The sequence below is a fragment of the Salarias fasciatus genome, chromosome 7 (genome assembly GCF_902148845.1).
Source record: "Salarias fasciatus chromosome 7, fSalaFa1.1, whole genome shotgun sequence".
In the NCBI taxonomy this organism is placed as follows: Eukaryota; Metazoa; Chordata; class Actinopteri; order Blenniiformes; family Blenniidae; genus Salarias; species Salarias fasciatus.
Window position 1 is genome coordinate 4,028,053 of NC_043751.1, and position 23,771 is coordinate 4,051,823.

The window sequence follows — 23,771 nt, forward strand, 5'->3', positions numbered from 1 at the left end:
TGACCTCAGAGTCTGCAGACCACAGAGTGGACTCTGCAGAAAGCCACACAGCTGAGAAACTCCTGAATCCTGCAGAGCGTTACCGCTCAGGTCCAGATGTTCCAGCTGTTGCAGGAGGGAGGGGTTGGACTTCAGAGCTGAGGCCACAGAAGAACAGCTGATCTCTGACAAACTGCAGTTCAACAACCTGAATAAAGAGAGAAAGAATTGAGATTAGAGGACAGAGTTTGATGTTGAAGTGACTGAGAGCTGAAGAAGGTTCAGACTGGAAGAGTTTAGAAACGTAAAGTCCAAACAGCTGAAACCAGCAGGAGGAGAAGCGCTCTTTTCAGACTCTTAGTTTTTAAAGAACAGGATCTAATACATCAGATGACCTTGTGGACTCCCCCCTTTCAGTGGAACTCAGGTCCAATTTGTTGATCATTAACTGTGATTCATTATTCATCATGCAAAATTCACTTCTTGTATGTTTCAACCTTGTTATATAGTTATTTACCCATTAAAACACCCCAAAGCAGGTTTTTCCTTCCACCTGTGTGTTTGAGCTTTCCTTATTTTCCTCCTGTTCAAAGAGGCAGCCCCTCCCATACCCATGAAGATGGTCTGTCTGTTCTAGTGACGTCACCAGGAGAAGAGCGCTCCCCTGAGCCCGCCCCTTTTCCCCTGAGCCCGCCCCTCTTCCCCTCCCCTGCAGGCCCTCGATTGTGAAACGGTTGAGCCAATCAGCATTGCCGCTCTTTGTTTTCAAATTTTTTTGGTGAAATCAGGTGGCTAAACCAGAAGTGACACCTTCACTGCACGTAGCGGAGATTATGGAGATAAACTTGAACCATCATCTGAAAGCAACAATCAAGCAGAGCCAGAGTCTGCGCTTGATGAGTTTCTAACAGGAAAAGATGCTTTCTCGTGTCTTTGCGTGTAGAGAAGCTAGAGCTAAGGAGCTAAAGCTAACCCTGAGAGAAGCTAACACATGACGTATTTGAAGTACGCTGTCAGTCAAAGTCCACAGGGGGAGAGGCGGGATCTTCAGTGAAACGGAGCGTTTCTCTTCCGGGTTTCAGAATTGGCCCCATAAAATCTTTTCTTTCACGCAAAATGACTTTTCCTTTGCGCCAAAAATAAACTATTACCATGTTAATGCCATTTCTAGGGTTTGGACTAGCTAAAAAAGCATGATACAGCCCCTTTAATAACAATCAATTAAAATGTAATAAACTGTTTAAAGTGAGGCACAAAGTAATTTATCCGAAATCAATTATATAAATAAACTGTTAATTAATAATAACTGTTAAATAAACTGTTATTTATTCTTTATTAATATCAGATAATCTGTTTTTTGGGAATGAGTAAATCACAGAGCAATTTAACCATTAAATCACTGATTAATAAGGCGTTATTGATGAATCCACAATGCCACAAGTGACCAATTACTGAAAATGGGTAAATTACAGAAAATGAGCTGAGAGAAGTTCTGATTTATGAATTAAAAAAACTTGTGGTTTATCAATTAACAATTCCGGGGCACCACCTTGAAGAGAACAATTACCAAAGTTCAGCTTCAAAAAATGGGAAAATTGATTTAAACTTGCTGTTAATTTTCAGAATAAACAGCTGTTTAAATTATCAGAGGAGCGAGTAGATGGGCTCAACGGTACCCTTGTCACAAATACGCCAAAAACCACTATGAATCGTCCGGATCAGTTAATGAGCGTTTATTAAAAATGTCTATTTCTAATCAACACATCTAATAACAAATCTGAACAGATTCAAAGCATGCAGACATCAGTGTGTGTGTGTGTGTGTGTGTGTGTGTGTGTGTGTGTGTGTGTGTGTGTGTGCAGTCTGATGTCTGCACTTTAATGTCAACACAACTTTACTGAAACACACTCAAACATGGAGTCTGACCTCAGAGTCTGCAGACCACAGAGTGGACTCTCCAGAAAGCCACACAGCTGAGAAACTCCTGAATCCTGCAGAGCGTTACCGCTCAGGTCCAGATGTTTCAGAAGTTGCAGGAGGGAGGGGTTGGACTTCAGAGCTGAGGCCACAGAAGAACAGCTGATCTCTGATAAACTGCATCTCTCCAGCCTGAATAAAGAGAGAAAGAATTGAGATGAGAGGACAAAGTTTGATGTTGACGTCATTGAGAGATGAAGAAGGTTCGGACTCGAAGGGTTTACAAATGTAAAGTCGAAACAGCTGAAGCCAACAGGATTAGAAGAACTCTTTTCAGACACATCTCAGAGCTTGTATTGAGAATCAAATCTATAGACCGTTTAGTGATCAATAGTGATTAATACAGAGGGGATACAGAGATATGCAGTGTTGTAGTTCTGAAGACTAGCCCCCCCGGGTGTGGGGCTTATTTTGGTTTGTCACTTCTAATCATGAATCCCTTTGGAACCATGATCTGAATTGATGGATTTTTTTTTAACTACCCCCCCCCCCCCCCCCCCCCCCCCCCCCACTGTCCAGCACCCCTCCCAGGGACTCCAGGAAGGCCGGGTACTCTGCACTGCTGTTCAGCCCGTAAGCTGAGACAACAGTGAGGCACCTGTCCCCGACCTGAAGGCGCAGGAAGGGGACCCTGTCGTTCACTGGGGAGAACGCCAACACATGGTGATGGAGGTGTGGGGCTATAAACAAGCCCACACCAGCCCGGCTCTCACCCCGGGCAACACCAGAGAAGTGGAGAGTCCAGCCCTTCTCGAGAGGTTGGGTTCCAGGTCCCAAGCTCTGTGTGGAGGTGAGCCCGACTGTATCCAGGCGGTACATCTCAACCTGCCTCACAAGTTCAGGCTCCTTCCCCCTCAACAAGGTGACATTCCATGTCCCTAGAGCCAGTCTCTGTGTCCTGGGACCGGGTCGCCGGGCACCCTGCTGTCGGCTGCCACCCAATCTACATTGCATCCTGCCCCTACGGTTCCCTTGGTGGGTGCTGAGCCCACCGCTCAGAGAAATTGAAAAATATACATGATGCTCATGCGGACTTCACCGAAACACGTGAAGGAATTACACTTTACGGGCAAAGAGTTGGTCACAGTCTGGACCTCCAGCTGGGAGATCAGTGACAGCTGGATCCAGGAGAGATCAGCCTGCTTTGAAAGCTGGAGGTCAGCATGGAGCGTGTCAGAGGTTCACAGTCAATGATACACTGCAGCACCTTTCTTCTTCCAGCAAGCTTTGAAATATGGTGTCACGCCCTGTGCCCCTGCGGCCATATGGGGGCACTCTGGGCCCGTTTTGTCCTTGGTTCTTGCCCTGTCTCACCTGCTTCTGTCTGCTCCTCTTCTTCTCCTGCCTCGTTATGGCCCTAATGTGCCTCACCTGTGTCTACCCTATTTAAAGGAATACTCCGAAGATTTTGGACCCACGCCCTGTCCCGATCATTTACACAGTGAAATAAGCTCATAAATACCTTTATTGTGTCCGTTCATCCAGTGGCTGGCTCCCAGCTGTTAGCATCGTAGTTAGCTTAGCTCAACTGCGGGAGGTAAAGAGGAAACAGAGCCGGACTGACGAAAGTGGACAAACTCCTCCTTCCAGTGGTCCAGGGGACGGCGTATTAGCACGTGAAGTAAATCCAAATGGTTATAAAACATTTTAAAAGACATGTTTTCCTTTTCAATCCATTAAAACAACGTTTTGATTAGGGTTGCACCGATACCATTTTTTGGTCGCCGATACCAATTCCGATACCTGGCTGTGTAGCATCGGCCGATACCGATACCCTGCGGATACCACGCTTCTTCTAATTGTCAGGAACTGTCACGTCCTCTGCCTCGGCCACCACGTGGGGGCAGTGTTGCTGTTTTTCCTCCTTCTCCTTGTTTCTATTCTCCCCATTTACTACATACCGTATTTTTTGGGCCACAAGACGCACTGGAATATGATAATGTAGCATCCAGCAGCATGAAAGTAAGATGAGTTGGATTCTTAATGCTAGTTTATTAAGCTTCAGAACTTACTGTGGTTGTAACCACGGCAAAACTACAGCAAAACATCCATCCATCCATCCATCCATCCTTCCTTCCATCCATCCATCCATCCATCCACCCACCCACCACTTATCCGGATCAGGTCTCCAAACAACAGTCTTAAGAAAAAACAGCTGAGAGGCGGCTCTCTCTGTTTTTCCAACATGGCACACATGCTGGCTTCCTGGTCCCGCCCCCTGCTCCCTCCCAGCCACTCACGCCACAGCGGTGCATTCAGGTTACTTGAAAACATAGGAACTCACAGAACTCAATATACCAGTTAAAAAATAAGAACTACATCAAAGATACTACAAATATCACAATTAGGCCAATTTTAATGGATGATTTGCGCATCACTATTTCACTTTAATAAAGATGCCGACCTGCATGCAGTACTTGTCCTCACCATTGAAGCGTGGGGGCGCTATGACTTAAGAGTCACTTAAAGCAGACATATTCCCTCCGAGGCACGCGTATCCCCCCCAATAAGTGAGCCTCCCGACAGCCGCGGTATAGTTCGCACACTGCTGTCTCTTCTGTGACAGACCTTCTCCTCCTCCTGACAGAGTCTGCTCTCTCCGTCCAGCTTTTCTCTGAGTTTCTTCAGACAGAGTTGCAGCCTGTTTGCTTCACAGACTCATTTTTCAAAGTTAGCGTCTGTCATGGTTTGTTTGCTGTGGCGCTCTGGCGCATGCGTGTACTGGCGCGACGTGTGCAAACGTGCAACGCGGTCACAAAATCTGTCCTGTGCGCGGACGCTCGTGGACAGAAATTCATGGCATCACGTCCCAGGGACCAATGCGCCACGCGGACATGTGAAGCATGGACGAAGCTGCTAGCAGTAGCAGTCATGGCTGCAGGTGTAGCTGCACATGCTAGCGGCAGAACGTAAACACGCACCATCCGGCCCGTGAGCCGGGGGAAAAAAAAAACTTTGGCCAGTGAACTCACCCGTGCACAGTCCTGTACCGAACCGAACGGCTCGTACCGAAACGGTTCAATACAAATACATGTATTGTTACACTCCTAGTATTTACTGCGGACGGCAGAGCGGAACGACACACTTTATGTGTGTAACAGAGTGGTGTGTGACGTCAATCTGGATGCCAGTAATCTCCTCAGCTTCCCCAGTCACACAGAGGGACACAGGTTCAGCGGTTAACAAAAGGAGTACAGAGGTTCCCAGTTGAAATAATTTATTCTTATTAGCTGACATCGGTTAAATTATCTTTACAAAAAAACTTAATTTACAAATGAGCGCTTCATTCCAGTCCAAGTCCCGTGCGCGGTTGGGCTTGCCCACACCAACATGCCACTGCACCGAGGACATGACGCAGGATCAACATTTAACATGACAGCAGCTCAGGATGAAACAAAAGACAAAAAGAAAGAAACACAAAGAACAAAGACAGCCGTGGTGTGTCTGCGCTGGAAACGGGGCTCGAACAGGGCAGAACCGCTTCCGACTTCCGTTAGCGGGGCAAATGCTCAGACCAGCACCGGACCATCGGGACCCACGCGCCCGATCTACAGCTGCTGCGGCATGCGCTTGACGCGCTCCCCCTGGAGCCATCGCGACACTGCGCGCACGAACCACCGCTACCAGCCAGCACCAACCCGGAAGTGCAAGAACCAGAGGGCGGCTCAGACGTGGGAGGGGTTTTTATAGCGCCCCCAGCCAATAGGCTGAGACCAACCACAAACACACCCATCCTGCCACATGTGGAATGTGGCAGTCAGCCTGGACCTGTACCTCCAGTCAGCTCCTGTTGTTGCCTCAGCCGCTCGCCGCTCTGCCGGACCTGGTCCTGGAGCCCGGCTGCTTTCCTCACTTCACCGGGAAACTTAGTTAAACTCCAGACTCAGTCTGCTCCTGCGGCTGGAGACCAGCTTCATCTCACAAAGACTCATGATACTAATAAAACTCTTTTTCTGCTCTTCAGACTCAGATCCACGCTCTGGAACAAGAACTGCATCCTCAATGGGATGTAAAATCATTGCTATCATTCGCTGAAAACACAGATCACACAGCGTGAATGTAGGGAGAATTAATTCACACGGCGGTGCGTTCAAGTGCAATATGAAAGTCAGAAAATGGCATTGGCGTGTTATTTGTGAGTACTCGCCGGTACCGATACCAGCGTTTTAGTGCGGTATCGGGGCCACTGCCGATACCAGTATCGGTATCGGTGCAACCCCAGTTTTGATACACACAGACCTGTGCATGAGCAGTGCTCCGTGGAAGGATATACCGGAGCACAGCAGTAGAAGCATAGACTCAGCCGCTGTGCGCTGGTATATCCTTCCGCGGAGCACTATGCTTGTGCAGATCTGTGTGTATCAAAACGCTATTTTAATGGATTGAAAAGGAAAACACGTCTTTTAAAATGTTTTATAACCATTTGGATTTACTTCACGTGCTAATACGCCGTCCCCTGGACCACTGGAAGGAGGAGTTTGTCCACTTTCGTCAGTCCGGCTCTGTTTCCTCTTTACCTCCCACAGTTGAGCTAAGCTAACTACGATGCTAACAGCTGGGAGCCCGCGGCTGGACGAACGGACACAATAAAGGTATTTATGAGCTTATCTCACTGTGTAAATGATCGGGACAGGGCGTGGGTCCAAAATCTTCGGAGTATTCCTTTAAGTCTGCTTCCCTCACTTGTCCTTCGTTGTGGGTCTGTCTGCTTCTGCGTCCTTGCCTGCATGTCAGCTCAGCACAGATTGTTCCTGCGTTCCTGTTTCTTTGAAATAAAGGAGCTTTTTTGATCCACCTGGCTGCCTGTGCTTGGGTCCTTCCATCCCTGCACCGTGACATGTGGAGCTGCACACGGCTCTGCCACAGTCACAGGATGAAAGCACAGAGAAGAAGCTCAGTTTCTCCTGGAGATCCTCAGTGTGGATCACTCTCAGATCAGCTGATGTCTGACCTTTAGTGTCAACACAACTTTCACTGAAACACACTCAAACATGGAGTCTTACCTCAGAGTCTGCAGACGACAGAGTGGACTCTGCAGAAAACCACACAGCTGAGAAACTCCTGAATCCTGCAGATCAAGATTGAAACTCAGGTCCAGATGTTCCAGATGTTGCAGGAGGGAGGGGTTGGACTTCAGAGCTGAGGCCACAGAAGAACAGCTGATCTCTGACAAACTGCAGTCCTTCAAACTGAATAAAGAGAGAAAGAAGTGAGATTAGAGGACAAAGGGCGAATCCCAATTCTCTGCTCAATCCTCAATTTTACTCCTCATTCCTCAAAATGCGAGCTCCCGTGAAGTTAAGTGTTGTCCCATTCCTAATAGTGCTGTGATGTTTTTGAACGAGCCATTCGTTTGAACGGCTCTTTCAAGTGAACGACGAGAGCCGGTTCACAGCTGTCTGAGAGCCGTTCGTTTAGTGCAAATTGTCCACGCGTCCTTCACATGTCTCCTGAGTGTCTCCTGAGTGTCTCCTGAATCCAGCTGTCTCCGTTGCCTTCATGTGAACAACCGAGTTTCAGTTTTCCGCAGCTCACTCCAGTCACCTGAACGCAGCAGCTAACTAGCGGAGGAGGAGTGTCCAGAAACGGAGAGAAGCCGGTGTTTTGGAAGAACTGGATTCCCTATTAATTGGTGATTGGGTTTCTTTCACGTCCGTCGTTGCTGATAGATGTTAAACACCAGACAAAAAGCCGTGTTGGACCTTTTATAAATCTGATTTCAACATCTGCGGCTACTAGCAGCAGCAGCAGAAAGTGCTAAAGGAAGTCAGTCACCAGTTAACAAGGAAACCAGTTAATTTGAAACACCGTATTGACTCAGTTAAAAGGCACATAGCAGCATTTTGAAGCTATTTTCTGGGGACTATGTGCAAGGTAAGCCACAATGTAATGTTTATCAGAAAAACAGCTTAAAGCTATAGTGCGTAACTTCGGTCGCCCTCTAGCGGAATTCTGCGTTCTTTCAACAATAAAGCCGGCGCTTCCACATGACGTACACCCTGGTGTTCCCCCTCCTCCCCCCCTCCCCCTCTCCCCCCAATCTGCCACAGTGATTCGCGTTTCCACAGCGCCAATCACCGTTGGAAACGGTTTTTATTGTGTGTGAATAAGGACAGCTGGTGAAAAAAAGACGGACTCTTCCGAAGAGGTAATTATTGGTTTTTTTTTTTTTTTTTTGCCACAGAAACGCAAATAGCTTATTACAAACGGGAGACAAGGTGCCTGCTAATTTGTACCTGACAAGTTTGCCTTCTCCGTCGGTCACTTTCCTTCTCCCAACCGTCCAGGCTTTTTTTCTGGTGGTAGGATCCACTCCCAGGACTCTTTCTCGGCCATTTCTTTGGATTATCTGCCATGCCGCTTCCTCATTCTGCCTGAGCTGAGCCTGTTGCTATGAGACGCTCTGCGCGTCCTCCCCCTCCCTTCTTGTTGTGATGTAAAATGCGTAATTTCCTGCTCGCCAGCGCGGGAATGTCGCCGGTCGACACACAAAGCAAGAAATATATATATATTGAAAAATCCCGCGACATGTTAGAGGAGCCAATCGGCTTAATCTGCATTTTGTCATCTCCACTAGTAGTGGCTTGGCTAAAACAGACGTTCATAGACATTTAAAAGTTACGCACTATAGCTTTAAATCTGTGTCATTAAACAAATTAAAGCACCAGATGACAACTTATAACTGACAGTAACCATGTCAGTTGTCAAAAAATAACTGATTGACTCCACACTAATGAGGCTGATGCCTCTAATAGAGTCACGTGACGTTCGTCAGGGAGCCAGTCTTTTGAACGGCTCTTTTAAATGAACGGCTCCTCAATAGCCGACTCCCTTCAAAGAGCCATAAATCCCAGCTCTAATTCCTAAACAAGTTGAGGAAAGGAGCGAGACTAAGGGACGTTATCTCCCTTAATTTTGAGATTCTACGAGACCTGCCTTGGAGTTAAGGATGACCCAGAATGCTTGTTAAATAGTTCGTTTTGCTGTTATTTTATTAATAAAAAATTTTGTATATTACTTTGGGAGTAATTCTATTAACTTTCTATCACAGATAATATTTACAAAGGCTAATAGAAAAAAAATCAAGAAAATTAATTTGAATGCATTTATTAACAAGGTCACACATGCAAAATGTTAAACATTTCTAATGCAGGGCACATTACTTACAGTTATAAAGGGCGTTGTTATTGATCATTGACCAAAATTATTACTGCTGCTCTTTCACTTCAGGGCCCGGAGAGGGGGGAAAAAAACAGCGTTCCACGCGTGCGCTCTCTCTCTCTCCTTCAGATGGTCCAAAGAAGCGTCGCGCTAGCCGCCAATACCACCCTCCCGACGGTCCAAAAACTCCCTGTACCCCACCCCCGCCGCGCGGAAACACTGCACTTCCGGCTTTCTGCTACCCTCTTGCGCAGTGCTGCCCCCTGTGGTCCAAGGACGTAACTGTCTTTAAGGGTTGTCCCATTTCCAAGTGACTTTACATTCCTTAACACTTGTTTTTAGGAGGCACTTAATTTGAGATTGAGGATCAAGGTTGAGGAGTGAGGATTAAGCAGAGAATTGGGATTGGGCCAAAGTTTGATGTTGACGTCATTGAGAGCTGAAGAAGGTTCAAACTGGAAGAGTTTATAAATGTAAAGTCCAAACAGCTGAAGCCACCAGGAGGAGAGGAGCTCTTTTCAGACACATCTCAGATTTCGAGCTCACACAGCAGCTGCACACTGAAGACTTATTTTCTTTTCATGGACACACATGAGCTGAGTTTAACAACAAACACTGAGAAACAAAGCAAAGTTTACTCTTACTAGAAAACTCTTGATTCTTTGACACCAACAAATTCAAACCGTGAACTGACCTCAGAGCCTCCAGTTTACAGTTTGGACTCTTCAGTCCAGCACACAGAGTCCCCACAGATGAATGCTCCAGTTTGTTGTTACTCAGGTCCAGATGTTTCAGATGGGAGGGATCAGACTTCAGAGCTGAGGAGATCACTTCACAGTGGGAATCAGAGAGGTAACAGCCATAAGAAACTCTGTGAGGAGACAGAGAGAAGACAGGAAGCTGCTATGAGAGAGAGAGGACACTTCGATGGAGTCCTTCTGTTTGACATTAGGGACTCTATTTTCATAGACCAAGCATGGCGCATCTGCCCTGCAGGTGCATGTGAAATGAACTTGCTTCGCCATTTTGAATCATGATCATTTTTGTATGAAACTCCTGAGGACAAAAACAAAGACGACGTTTTATGAACTGTTTTTTAGCAACATAACCAGCTTCTGCGTTTAATCTCAACAGTTAAAACTGAAGAGCAGGACAGGAGGGGGAGGGGGAGGAGGTGGTTGGTGACATGGGGGCCGAGGAGGGGGAGGGCGCAGGGTGACAGCTCCTCACGGGACAGAGAGGTGGGGCTTGAGCATGAGTAGTGAGTAGACGTGTCTTCCACAGCTCCCGCAGAAATCTGTCAAACTTATACATTTTGAGCATCGTAACATTTCAAGCTTCGTTGGAAACATGGACCAGTGACTTCTCTTCCTTGTGAGTGGACAGATGCCAAATCTACCAAATAACAGAGAGGGAAAACCACAACGCGCGGCAACTCCTCGGATAGCATTAACTCCAAAGCAGACGCTAAAATTCATAAAGAGTGGGTAGGGCAAATGTTCCATTCACAATTTAATTGCAAAGGTAGAGGAGTAGCTATTCTTATTCACAAAAAGATTCCTTTCATTGTATCAGACACTATCTTGGATCCAAATGGTAGATATACAATGGTTGTGGGAGAGCTATTCCAACTTCGCTTAGTATTAGTCAATATTTACGGTCCAAACTTTGATGAACAGCATTTTTTTAAAAGATGCTGAGCTCTATCCCTAGTCTGGACAGTCATCCCCTGATTATGTCTGGTGATTACAACCTGGTGATGGATTCTATCTGGGACCGCTGCTCTCAATCTGTATCAAGACCTTCTAAATCTGTGCAAACAATCCAGTCATTTATAGATACACATAAATTTATAGATCCATGGAGATTTAAACATCCCACCAAAAGGGAGTATTCATTTAGATTCTAATGTACACAAATCATTCTCAAGGATACATTTTTTTTCTGGTTGATCCCTATTTGCTGACTGTTATAACAGACTGTAAATATGATCCAATTATAATTTCTGATCACGCACCATTGAGTATTAAGGTAACTCTTCCAACTCAGAGAACAAAACGGACATGACAACTTGATACACTCCTGCTGTCTGATTCAGACTTTGTGAAGTTCATTACAGAACAAATTGATTTCTTTCTGGAGGTGAATAGGACTGACGGCATCTCAGCCTCAACTCTCTGGGAAACTACTTACAGCATATCTCAGAGGACAGATTATCTCTCGCTCTGCTCATATTAGGAAAATGGAATATACAAATACTGATTAATTATCTTCAGAATTTAAAGCTCTTGACGGTCCCATATCTAGTTCTCCGACCCCTGATCTGAATAGAAAGAGAGTAAGCTTACAAACTGAAATTGATCTGTTAACAACCTGTCTCGCAACATCCCCAAAGATACGTGAAGTCTGTCTTTTTTCCATTTCCTTTCTGCACGGCGACATTCGCGTCTGAGAGCGCGAGTAGTAGCGTTATGCCATGGCTCTCTGGATTTTACGCACCTGTGCGTAAAAGGCGCAACGGTGTCAAGAATGTCCGCACAGGTGGAGTCAAAAAGGCTGACAAGATCATCGATCCCAAAACAAGAAAACGAGTTGTCATTCAGAGACGAAGCCACAAACTCAGCAGAAAAAAGAGATGCCGTAGATGAGTTTATGGCGCGACGCTGGCGCATCTGAGCGCACAATTTACTTTTTGAGCCAGACAGTGAAAATGAAAACAACACGGGCGAATGGTCTGAAATCCCCGCATCACAGATCTCATCAACAGTTACGTTTACACCATATGACATTACAAGATCTAAAATATGTCCTTTTCTGTGCGTTGGAGCCAGTACAGACTGCGTAAGGCTAAAGGAGTCCAGCACATGTAGGAAATCTTCAATGTGAGGTTTTGACTTGCAGCTAACGTAAACATTAAAATCCCCCACAATTACAAAACGATCCCATTTCAGTGCAATGTCTGCCAAAAAATCCTGAAATTCTTTAATAAAAGGCTCAAGTTTTTTGGGATCAGGTGCTCGGTAGATGAGGGCACATAGGATTGATATGTCCTGCTTGAGCTCAAATAATTGCAGCTCAAAGTTCTTGCACTGTTCGCTGGGGAGTTTTCGACAGTTCAAGCTTGTTTTAAACATTGTTGCTAGACCTCCGCCTTTCCCTTTAGAGTTAGTTAAACGGGGGGAGTTAAAGTACGAACATGCTGGTGGAAGAAGCTCTGAAAAAGCGAAGCACTCACCAGGTTTGAGCCATGTCTCTGTCAGTAGCATGCAGTCCAAATCACGAGTCACAAAGAAGTCATTCAACACAAAAGTTTTGTTCCTCAAAGAATTGACGTTCAGCAGAGCTAGATGAACAGCAGCAGCATCCTTAACTGGTTGGGCCCGGGCTAGCGAGCGCAAGTTTGTTACATCCACGCCACGTTTGGCCACTCTGCGAAGTCGGTGAGCATGGTCCTCCGCTGTCACTGGTGCGTACTGCTGTTCCCCCACCCGTCCCGGGACGATCGGGACAAGCCAGCACGTCGAGCAGCCCCGGGGAAGATCAGTGTCCCAAGGAGAAAAGCCAGTGCGACTTCTTGAAACACCACCATAATGGGACCGCAGATAAGCTCTTAGCCTCACAACAACACCACCGCGCCTTCCCCGTCTTCTGTGGCGCTTCCTCTGGGGAACAGGTGCGCGTTGCAGGTAATCTGGCAGGAGCAAGGGCGGAGGAGGAGGAGAAAAATTGGAGGAATAATTTCCACGATTAACTTGCTTCACAAAAAGGTTGTGCTGATCACGAATAGCGAGTAGTGACTGGCGATCATATACAAGCAGTCCAAGGACATTTTGGTAATTAAAACAGATGAATAAAACAAACTCTAGCCAAACAAGGACTGGGAGATGCATCGCCGTGCACACTGCTGGCGCTGCCATCTTCTTTTAATGATGTGTACAATGTGCCCTGACATATTCATTACAAGTACCTCTAACAGCGCTAAATTGTCACTTGAAAGTTGCAGTGCCGGTCTGGCACCAGCATTTTTTTGGGGAGAATTTGAAAGGAATGACGTAATGCGTGCTCCGGCTGGCCTGATGCAGTTAAGTTTTGTTTTGTTCGCCATTACTCCACCAGATGCTTAGTGAGCAACAACTGAGCAGGAGCTTCCCGAAAAATGTAAGAACAGACTGGCTTCTAGCAGTGCCACAGCTCCACACAGACTCCACCAGGTAAAAGAAACTTAAATTTTACTTGAGCGCTACTAAACGAGCGAGGAAGGAGTTCCCCTCTTCCGTGCACGCGAGCCACAGGGACGAGTTTTTCACTAAGCTGCATTACGCCCAAGGCCTGCAGGGGGCGCTGTTTCGCATAAAACATGCAAACTCCTTAAGGCACCTTTAAAGGCAATCCTACTCCTTTATTAGAACAATGCAAATTATAAGATGGTCTATTTTACCACTCTCACTTGTTAGGAGAATCAATTCTGTAAAGAGGAATATTGTACAAAAGTTTCTTTATTTGTTTCAGGCATTACCTGTTTTCATACCACAACCCTTCTTTAAGGTATTTAATCAGATGATTTCCTCCTTTATATGGAATAATAAATCAGCCCGCATAAGAAAAGAATTTATGGAACGACCGAAAGCTGTAGGTGGGCTTTCACTTCCGAATTTGCTGCAAACTTTAATGCTATATCTCTGTGGTTAAAAGATTGGAATGATCAGATCCATGCATGGCTTCAGATTGAACAGTTCACAAGTAGCCCACACTCACTCCCTGCCTTACTGTGTGCATCTTTACCACCGCTAGTTAATAATATTTAGGAAAATATAATTGTGACTCAGTCATTACGAATCATTAATCACTTCAAAAGATGTTTAGGTATTCTGGTCGAACAGGGGTGCTGTTTATCCCCGACACCTTTTGATATATTTATAAAACCGCTTGCACAGGCGGTCAGACAGAATCAGAATATTAAAGGGGTGGAGGCTGGTGGAAAAGAGCACAAACTGGGTCTATTTGCGGATGATATAATAGCATACATAGGACAACCAGACGTCAGTTTCCCCAGACTAATGGACAAATTGGAGGAATACGGACATTATTCAGGATGTAAACTTAATGTGACAAAAGCACAGACACTTGTTTTAAACTATACACCAACAACCAGAATCAAAGATAAATACAAACTTAAATGGGACATGGTCAAAATAAAATACTTAGGTGTGAATATTAAAAAAGGGGTCGAGAAATGATACAACACAATTTTCAAACAGCTCAATACTAGCATGAAGCACTTAGGAAAATACGGCACAGACTTTAGACTTCATTTCAAAAACTGAAATCGTCAAAATGAACATATTGCCAAGGCTATATCACTCCCTACCTATACCTGTACCACAAAGTCAATGTACAGAGTGGGATAAAGAGATATCAAGGTTTATTTGGGGAGGCAAGCAACGCAGGATTGTCCACTTCCATGTTGATGAGAGTATCAAGAACTTAAAAATTTTACCTTTAATGTACATTTACAGTAGATTAAAAAAAAGTGTGATCAATTTGCGATTAATCGAGAGTTAACTGTGGACAATCGTGCAAATAGTCGCAATTGTGGAATGAAGATGTGCAAATTAGTGCTGGTTAAAAATAACCCATAAACCATTCATGTTAATGTTTCCAGTTTAACGCGTTATAATTTTTTAACGATGCATTTGAAAGGGGGACTGGCCGCCACCTCCGCCATTTTTGCTTCCTGTGGCTAATGCTGAACTGCTACAGACGAGCTATTGATGTTAAGGAAAAGGAATCGTGCTCTATTAAAGGAACAATTCCTCCATAAAAAAATACTGAATGGTTCTCTGAGAAACAATGAAGTGATATGTACACAATTTGTGAAGCAGTGCATCGTGCACGAACGTGCCCCCCGAAGAAGATTGACAGCTTGAGATTAGAGAAATACTGAAAACGACAGGAAGTACTTCCTACAACCATCACTGAGATACTGATCAGGACATGTGGGCTCACCGAAACTTCCTGCAGTTCCTCACAGCTGGGATCAGTCTCCGTCGTCCCTCCTCTGATGTCTTGTACTTCTTCAGGTCCAACTCCTCCAGGACCTGGTCTGACATCTGCAGCATGTAGGCCAGAGCTGAGCAGTGGATCTCAGAGAGTTCCTTCTCTGATCTGTTCTCTGACTTCAGGAACTCTTGGATCTCCTGATGGACTGAGAGGTCCTTCATCTCCGTCAGACAGTGGAAGATGTTGATGCTTCTGTCAGGAGACACTTCCTCACTGTTGATCTTCTTCAGGTTCTGGATGACTCTCTGGATGGTTTCGGGACTGATCTGTGTCCGACCCAGCAGACCTTCTAAGAGTCTCTGGTTGGATTCCAGACAGAGGCCATGAAGGAAGCAGACAAACAGGTCCAGGTGGCCGTTCTGACTGCTGAGGGATTTCTGAAGGATGTTCTGGAGGAAGACGTCAAGAGATGTTAAAACATCATTACGGTGAAATCTCCTGTCAATGAAGGTCTTCAGCTCGTCTGTCTTCCTGTTGGTGAAACAGTGGAACATGAAGACTGCAGCCAGAAACTCCTGAACAGTCAGATGGACGAATCTGTAGACAACTTTCTGGAAGATCACAGACTCTCTCTTGAAGATCTGAGTACAGATTCCAGAGTACAGCGAGGCCTCAGTCACATCCAGACCACACTGCTCCAGGTCTTCTTGGTAGAACAGGATGTTTCCTCTGTCCAGATGTTCCAAGGCCATCCTGCCCAGCTTCAGAAGAAGCTCCCTGTCAGCCTCCGTCAGCTCCCGTGGACCCGTCTCAGGTCCTTCATGGTACTTGAGCTTCTTCCTGTGTGTCTGAACCAGCACAAAGTGGGAGTACATGTCAGTCAGGGTCTGGGGCAGCTCTCCTCTCTGCTCGGTGCTCAACATGTCCTCCAGAACTGTAGCAGTGATCCAGCAGAAGAGTGGGATTCCACACATGATGTGGAGGCTCCTGGAGGTCTGGATGTGGGAGATGATTCTGCTGCTCAGCTCCTCATCACTCAGCCTCATCCTGAAGTACTCCTCCTTCTGGGCGTCAGTGAAGCCTTGCACTTCTGTCAGTCTGTCCACACATGTTGGAGGGATCTTATTGGCCGCCGCCGGTCGGGAAGTGATCCAGACCTGAGCCGAGGGCAGCAGATTCCCCCGGATGAGGTTAGTGAGCAGCTCGCTGACTGAAGACTGCTGGGAGACATCAAGCAGCCGCCGGCCACCGCTGAAGTCCAGAGAAAGTCTGCTTTCATCCAGACCGTCAAAGATGAAGAGCAGCCTGCAGACAGCCAGCTCCTCTGCCGTCAGCTTCTGGAGCGTGGGATGGAAAACAGCCAGCAGCGAGAGGAGGCTGTACGGCCGCTCTCCCAGCAGGTTCAGCTCCCTGAAGGAGAACACCACCAGCACCCCCACATCCTGGTTCTCCAGGCCCTCGGCCCAGTCCAGAGTGAACTTGTGCACCGAGAAGGTTTTTCCACTGCCGGCCACGCCGCTGGTCACAACCACTCGGATGTGTCTGAACTGCTGGACTGAGGCTTTGAAGATGTCCTGAACCCTGATGGCAGTGTGATGGAGGCTCTCCTTCCTGGAAGCTGTCTCCAGCTGCTGCAGCTCAGGTTCCCTCTGAAGCTCCTCACTGAGTCCCTCTGTGATGTGGAGCTCAGTGTAGATCCTGTTGAGGAGGCTTCCTCCTCCTGCTTCATCACTTCCTTCAGTCACACGTTCATATCTGCTCCTCAAACTCTTCTTATGTTCTTCTAGAAGCTGCAGCAGATCCGCACCTGCTCAAAGACAACAACAATCAGACTGCACACAATGACTCTACAGCACAGCAAGTCCAGTGAAGACAGACTGGTCCCTCAGAGACACATGTCCTCTCTTACTTGGTGCAGCGACGCTTCTGGATGTTTCTGGCTGCTCCTCACAGACATCCCTGCTCTCCACTCTGTGGACACCAAGCAACATTTACTCTGAGCAACACAACACCCATAAAAGACACAAAGATCCAGCTTCAACTCTCACACTGCTTCAGAATCAGTGGTGTGCAGTCAGAGGCAGCAGGGCTCGCACTTCCAGCTCTGTCAAAAATGATTTTTTTTCCTCGATAATCAAAAGGTCATTCTAAAATGTGCCTGGACTCAGTTACTTGTTCAGTTTGCAACTTTATTCAGAAAATGAATAGTTACATTTATTGGAGCTCAACTTTCCTGTGTCCTATCAGTGCATCTCAGCTCCGGCCCACTGCTGGGGCAGCTGTAGTTTCATGAGCTGCCTTTGATCCAAGCTGGACCCTGCTACTGGGTTGTGTAACACTGAGTGACAGTTTCATCAGCCAATAAGATTTTGATGTGTTTTTGACAGACCGGCCTATGGCAGCAGAGTGTTTACTGCCATCCAGACCTTTCAGATGAACTTCACTGATAGGTTCTGAAGTGTTGTTGAATAATAGTGGCGTTGATTTTGGAATGTGTCTGTATTGTATGGCATATGTCTGCAATGCTAATGCATTTCTCTGGCAGCAGCAGTGTTGGGAGGGGGGGGGGGGGGGGTATTCTGTTACTGCTAGTCCTGACTGAAACACCACCACATCCTACTGTTCAAAGTCTTGGAGCTGAACCTTAAAGTGATCAAAACATTCTCACTCTGGTTTGGAAAGATACAATTAGAATACTAGAACTGCAAGCAGTGCTCATAGGGGGCCAAGCCTCCCGCGCAACTCGGACCCCAGATTTCGTGGAGCCCGCAGAAGCTCTCCAGGAGGGACAACGGGCTTGCATGCCAACCAAGGACCTCAAGTTTGGTGGTGCTAGCATTCATTATGACCGAGATATGCAAAAATTTGTGTTCAGCTAACTAGCTAGTAAAGTTTAGTCAAGTGTCACTTGCACGTATTTTGATGGAGCAAAATTCTTTTGATAACTTTAGGTCAGAACAAGCTGAAGACTGTATCTGCCAAGTTTTGTGCGGATCGGACAAAACCCCAAGGAGGAGTTCGAAAAAGTATGTTTTTCAGTTGTTGCCATCTAGCGATAAAAAGTCATGGCGGGAATGGGCGTGGCCTAGCCCAAGTCATTCAGTTCTACTCAGGGAATGAGAGGATATAAGTTTTTGGAATGTGCGATATACGGCGTGGGAGTTATAGCCCAAAACGCGTTTACATGGCTTATAGCGCCACCTGCTGGCCGATTAATTTGATTTTTTGTGTAGTCCATCGCATTAAGCTTCTGGATCATCCCACCCAATTGCACCCCCCTCCCATGTACGGTTTGGACTGCAGCAAAACAATATTAATAAGCCACGCCCACTTTGACCAATCACGATTATCTTCAAGATATTGCCTTAGGAATGAATTAGGGTTACACCTCCCAAGTTTCGTAAAAATCGGTCATGCCATTTAGGAGAAATAATTTTCCAAACTATACAGCGCCATCTAGTGGCTAATGTTTGCGCCTTTAAGCTCATCCATCCAGATTCACGTGCCAACCAAGCATCTCAAGTTTGGTGGCATTAGCACTTACTATGACCAAGATCTGTGGAATTTCGTGTTTAGCTAGCTAGCTAGTAAAGTTTAGTCAAGCCGACGTTGCACATATTTCGTCGTAGCAAAATTCTTTTGATAACTTCAGGTCAGACCATACTGAAGACTTTATGTGCCGGTTTTCACGCGGATTGGACTAAGCCCCTAGACGGAGTTCGGAAAAGTATGTTTTTCAGTTTTTGCGATCTAGTGAAAAAAAACTCCAGGCGGAAATGGGCGTGGCCTAGCCCACGTGATTTTTGACTCAGGAAATCAGAGGATATAAGCTTTTTGAATGTGCGACACACGGGTTGGGAGTTATAGACCAAAACGTGTTTACGTGGCCTATAGCGCCACCTAGTGGCGGACTCGTTTGATTTTTTTGCGTATTCCGTCGGACCAGGGTTTGGGACCAAGCCACCAAATTGCACCACCCTCCCATGTACGGTTTGGGCTGCAGCGGGACTTTTACATACGGAAAAATAAAAAAATAAATAAATAAAAATAAATAAATAAATAAAAAAACCCTATCAATTACAATAGGGTTCCCAGCCTGGCTGGCTGGGAACGTGTGGCTTGGCAAACTAATAAACAGTTTCTCACTCTGAGTCTGAAGGTTCAGGTTCACCAGCGAATTCCGGAGGAGTTTCTCTGGACCAGTTATTCTTCATAGAAAGATTGCTGAATCCACGATGCTTTCTGCGCTGCTCATATCTACACACACACACACACACACACAGTTAATCATAGACACAGAGGTCAAGACCCACACAACCCAATACTGAGTGTCAGGCATGGTCAAAACATGGGGGATCATTGACAGGTCAAGTAGTTCTGACAGAACTTTAAAATGAGTCAATGTTCACTTTGAGCAGACTAAAACACCAAGTGCTGCATCTTTTCTTGCATTCTGGTGTGTTTGTAGATTGTGGACGTGGACTCTGTGGGAGCAGCTGACATCTCTTACCTGTACTCTTCATCCAAATAAACCATGTTCAGTCAGGCTGAGAGAGAAAGCAACAACAAGGATCAGGACCAACCTGTTCTACACACACACAAATCTCTCTTTCAACACACACACACACACACACACACACACACACACACACACACACACACACACACACACACACACACACACACACACACACACGATGGCATACAGAGATTATTACCGTATTGGCCCAAATATAGTGCGACTCTGATCATAAGATGACCCCCATTTTTTAAATATCATTTTGTGAAAATAGAAATATGTTTAAGACAAGAAGGTTACTCATAAAACAAATTTTTATTGTACAATTATTCTAGGAAAACTCACAACAGAAATAACATTTCATGTGATTTAAGATCAAGAAATATTACTGCAGTATTAAATAAAAAACTACATTCCCTTTCTCAAAATCTGAGGCTGTGACTCAGTGAATAAGCAACAATTAAGTACCCTCAAAGGTTTAATAACTGCATTAATGATGTGAATAACTTTAGAACCATCAAATATTCAACTTCTATTCAACTTCATGACCATTAATAATTCAGTCTAATATATCTTGGCAGCTTGGCAGTTGTTTGTTGACTCTGCTGCATTAATTGTTGCTTATTGTTGCTTATTTTGAGAAAGAGAATCTATATTTTATTTAATACTGTGTAGGAGCCATAATATAGGGTGTGTATGTGTCACTGGATGTTTAAGGTTTCTATGGTGACGCATGGGTGCTTAGTCACTTGACTAAGGCTACGTTCACACTGCAGGGCTTAATGCTCAATTCGGATTTTTTTGTGAAATCCGATTTTTTTGCGAGTTCGTTCACATTTACAATAAAATGCGACTTGTATGTGATCTCCAGTCTGAACGGAATACCACCCAAAAGTGTCCCGCATGCGCAGAAGAGGACAGAACGACGTCACGCAGCAGCGCGCTTCAGTGTTTGCGGAACTCACAAACAACATACAGAATCTGCAGCTTTTCAAGCGTCGATGATTTATTTTAAGAACTGATCAAACACGTATTCTTACAATTGAATAGTGAGCAATCGTTTGAGCGCAGCGCTTCTAATCAGCTGCGCCGAGCTCCTTCTGTGTGTGTGAGAGAGAGAGAGAGAGAGAGAGAGAGAGAGAGAGAGAGAGAGAGAGAGAGAGAGAGAGAGAGAGGGAGAGCGCGCGTGTGGATATTATTATTATTTTTCCTCCCCGTTGTCCTGGCGCTGCAGAATTTAGCGAATGAGAAGGAAGAGAGCCACGTTTTTGGCCATGGCGTTTTGTGGGGCAGTGGCAGCAACAGAGAAACGCAGTCAGGAGTGGGGGGACAGTGATGAGAGGCTTTAATGATACAGAGTTCAATAATATTTTTCGGATGACAAGAACTCCCTTAATGTACGTCTGCGAGCGCCGTTTTTTAACACTCACGGTAAGACACACGTCTTCAGCGCCCCACATCGTGACGTGCAGGTCGGATAAATGCGACCTGGCCGTTCAGACTGAAGTCGCATGGCAAAAGATCCGATACGTATCAGATTTAGGACCAAATATCCAAGAGTGGCCTGGGTCGCATTTGAAAAAATCGGATCTGTGTCGTTCAGACTGTCAGGAAAAGATCCGATACAGGTCGCATAGGGGCAAAAAAAATCGGATTTGGGTCACTTCAGCCTGCAGTGTGAACGTAGCCTTAGTCGCATGTCTGTGATTGCTCCATTGGGCAAGCAATTAAACCACCCTGAGTATCGGTGTGTTTCATGGTCAAGTCGGCAGCGCGTCTGACACATTTCGGACCCGAACTTTCCTCTCAGGGCAACAAGGTTTGGAGTCGCCACTACATGCTGCATTACTATTTTTTTAATCTTAAAGGGACTTAAGGCAAGATTTGTGAAACACTACACATGCATTTCCAGTTTATTCAATGCTAATGGGCCGTGAAGCATTAAAAACCTAAAATAAAAGCCCAATCCGCGTATCTGTCTGTTACCTTATACAGGCTGTGTGCCACAGAATTTGTTGCTGTTCGGGGTCTGAATTTCCCGCGCAATCGTGGGGATGTGACGTAAATTGACGCTGTATGCGCGTTGCCGAACAGGAAGAACATGGCCGCCGTGGACACGGACTGAAACTCTGCTGGGATCAGGGGCGTGGTGGCCATCGGGAGGTTCGGGAGGTTTCCCGAATGGCCGGTGGGGTCTATTCTGCCCCCCACCCCTTCTCCTCACTCTCACGGCCCGTGTGCGTGTCCGCTCTCCTGGTATATTATGTATTTGCTCCCGGTCTGCAAATCGAAGCAGGAGACTCTGGCTGGAATACAAATGGATTCTTCAGCAGCTATCAGACGACCTGCATCCGCTCAAAGCCCACAAAAAAGTGTCACAGATAAAAGGGACTTTATCAGTTATCTCGTGAGTCAAAAAAATAAATAAATAAATAACCGAAGCCGGGCAGGCACCTGAATAAATATTGGATATGCGTTTGATTCAAGGAGGGAACTTCAGCTGCATTTGGGAGTGAAAATGGATGCTGACAAAAATCACATAATATGCACTGTGGTCTTGCAGTAAACCGTAACGTAGTAAACAGCATTCGCATCCTTGCTGCAGCGCTGTGAAGCCGGACATTCTATAAAATGTTTGTGCGCGCTCCTGTGCCGCCTCGGCTGGTGGCTGCAGTTACCCGCAGCACCTATCGCGGCAGCACTGAGGTACATTTTATAAACTTGCCTTAAGTCCCTTTAAATAAGTGAAATGTTATCTCTGTTATGAGCTTTTGAGTTTAGAATAATCATATAATAAAAAGTTGTTTTATGAGTAATCTTATTGCCTTCAACATATTTTTATTTTCACAAAATGATATTTGAAAAATAGTGGCCGTCTGATAATCAGAGTCGTCCTATATCCGGACCAATACAGTAGTACCTAATGAAAGACTCAACTGGCCACGATAGTTGGATATTATTACGACAAGAAACAGAAAAATGATGAGCAGAAAAAAGAGAGGTCTTCCCCCTGATCCACCCCTCAGCTCATCTGACCTGATATCAAAGCTTCCTGTCTCTCTTTTCTATTATTGCAACATGGTCTGGGGAGCTTCAAATCCCATGAACTTCATGAAATTATGTGTTCTCCAGAAGAGATTCTTAAGATTTATTTCACACTAATCAGCATTCAATTCATATCAGACTCAGTATAAATAACAAACTCTATTTATTTGTTACTCTAACTTCACATCACCAGTTCAGTCTGTCTTGTCGAAGCCCTGAGCTCTGGAATGATTCACCTCCCCCTATAAGACCCGTATCTTCACTTTCACTCAATAAAAGCCAACTCAAGAAATCTTCCATTCACCTCCTGCCCACTGACTGCCTCAGCTTTTCCCTGTGAAGACGACCCTTCATCTTCAAAACACTGTTTCCTTTCTCTGATTCCCAGTGCTGTTCTCATTAACTTTCACTTATGAGAGTAGTTTTAAACATTGTCTCAGTTCCTTGCACACCCCCCCCCCCCCGCCCCCACCCAACAAACCCACCCACCTTCTTATCATTTAACAACGGTTATCTCAATACTTTATCAAAATGTGTTTGTGCGCCTCAGAAATCCATCCAACCATTTTGTAAACCGCTTCTCCTTCTCCGGGTGGCTGGAGCCGATCCCAGCTGCTGCGGCCAAGGGCGGGGTCACCCTGGACAGGTCGCTAGTCGGTCGTAGGGCTAACAACCATGGTTGTTTGCCTCAGAAATCGTTTGTATAATAATAATTTGTCGTGAATACTGAAAGAGGAACCTCTGTAGGAGCCCCATTTTAATCAGGACAAGAATGTCAGTTTTGTTTTGTTTTTTACTTTCACTTTCATTACGAGTCACCAGTTCTCAGTGAGAAAAGATAAAGGACGACAAACATGGAAATTCAGGAAGGAGCAGAGACTCCGGGAGACACAGACGGAGTTTCACACACACACATCTGGAGTTAGAACGCTGGTTTGACAGCAGAACAACAATCAGAAGAATGAACAAACCTGGAAAACTCACTGCGCAGCACCTCAAGGAAGACAGCAGTGGACAGGAAAAGTGTTGGGTGGAGCCGTGTCAGTACCCGACCTGTTATACAACCAAGGGAACTTATTCAGGGGGTGCT

General features: G+C 45.7%; 1 protein-coding gene across 1 annotated transcript; it reads right to left on the bottom strand.

Moving 5' to 3' along the window:
- LOC115392009 (NLR family CARD domain-containing protein 3-like) lies at nt 1-23,730 on the bottom strand (the record flags this gene model as incomplete). Its single annotated transcript, XM_030096490.1, has 9 exons — nt 23,653-23,730; nt 19,628-19,664; nt 19,264-19,374; nt 17,027-17,088; nt 15,124-16,924; nt 9,812-9,988; nt 6,960-7,145; nt 1,906-2,088; nt 1-187 (listed from the first exon to the last, which is right to left on the bottom strand). Coding segments are annotated over exons 2-9 (2,733 nt in total), but the record flags the coding sequence as incomplete, so codon positions are not given.
- Nucleotides 23,731-23,771: the final 41 nt, after the last annotated feature.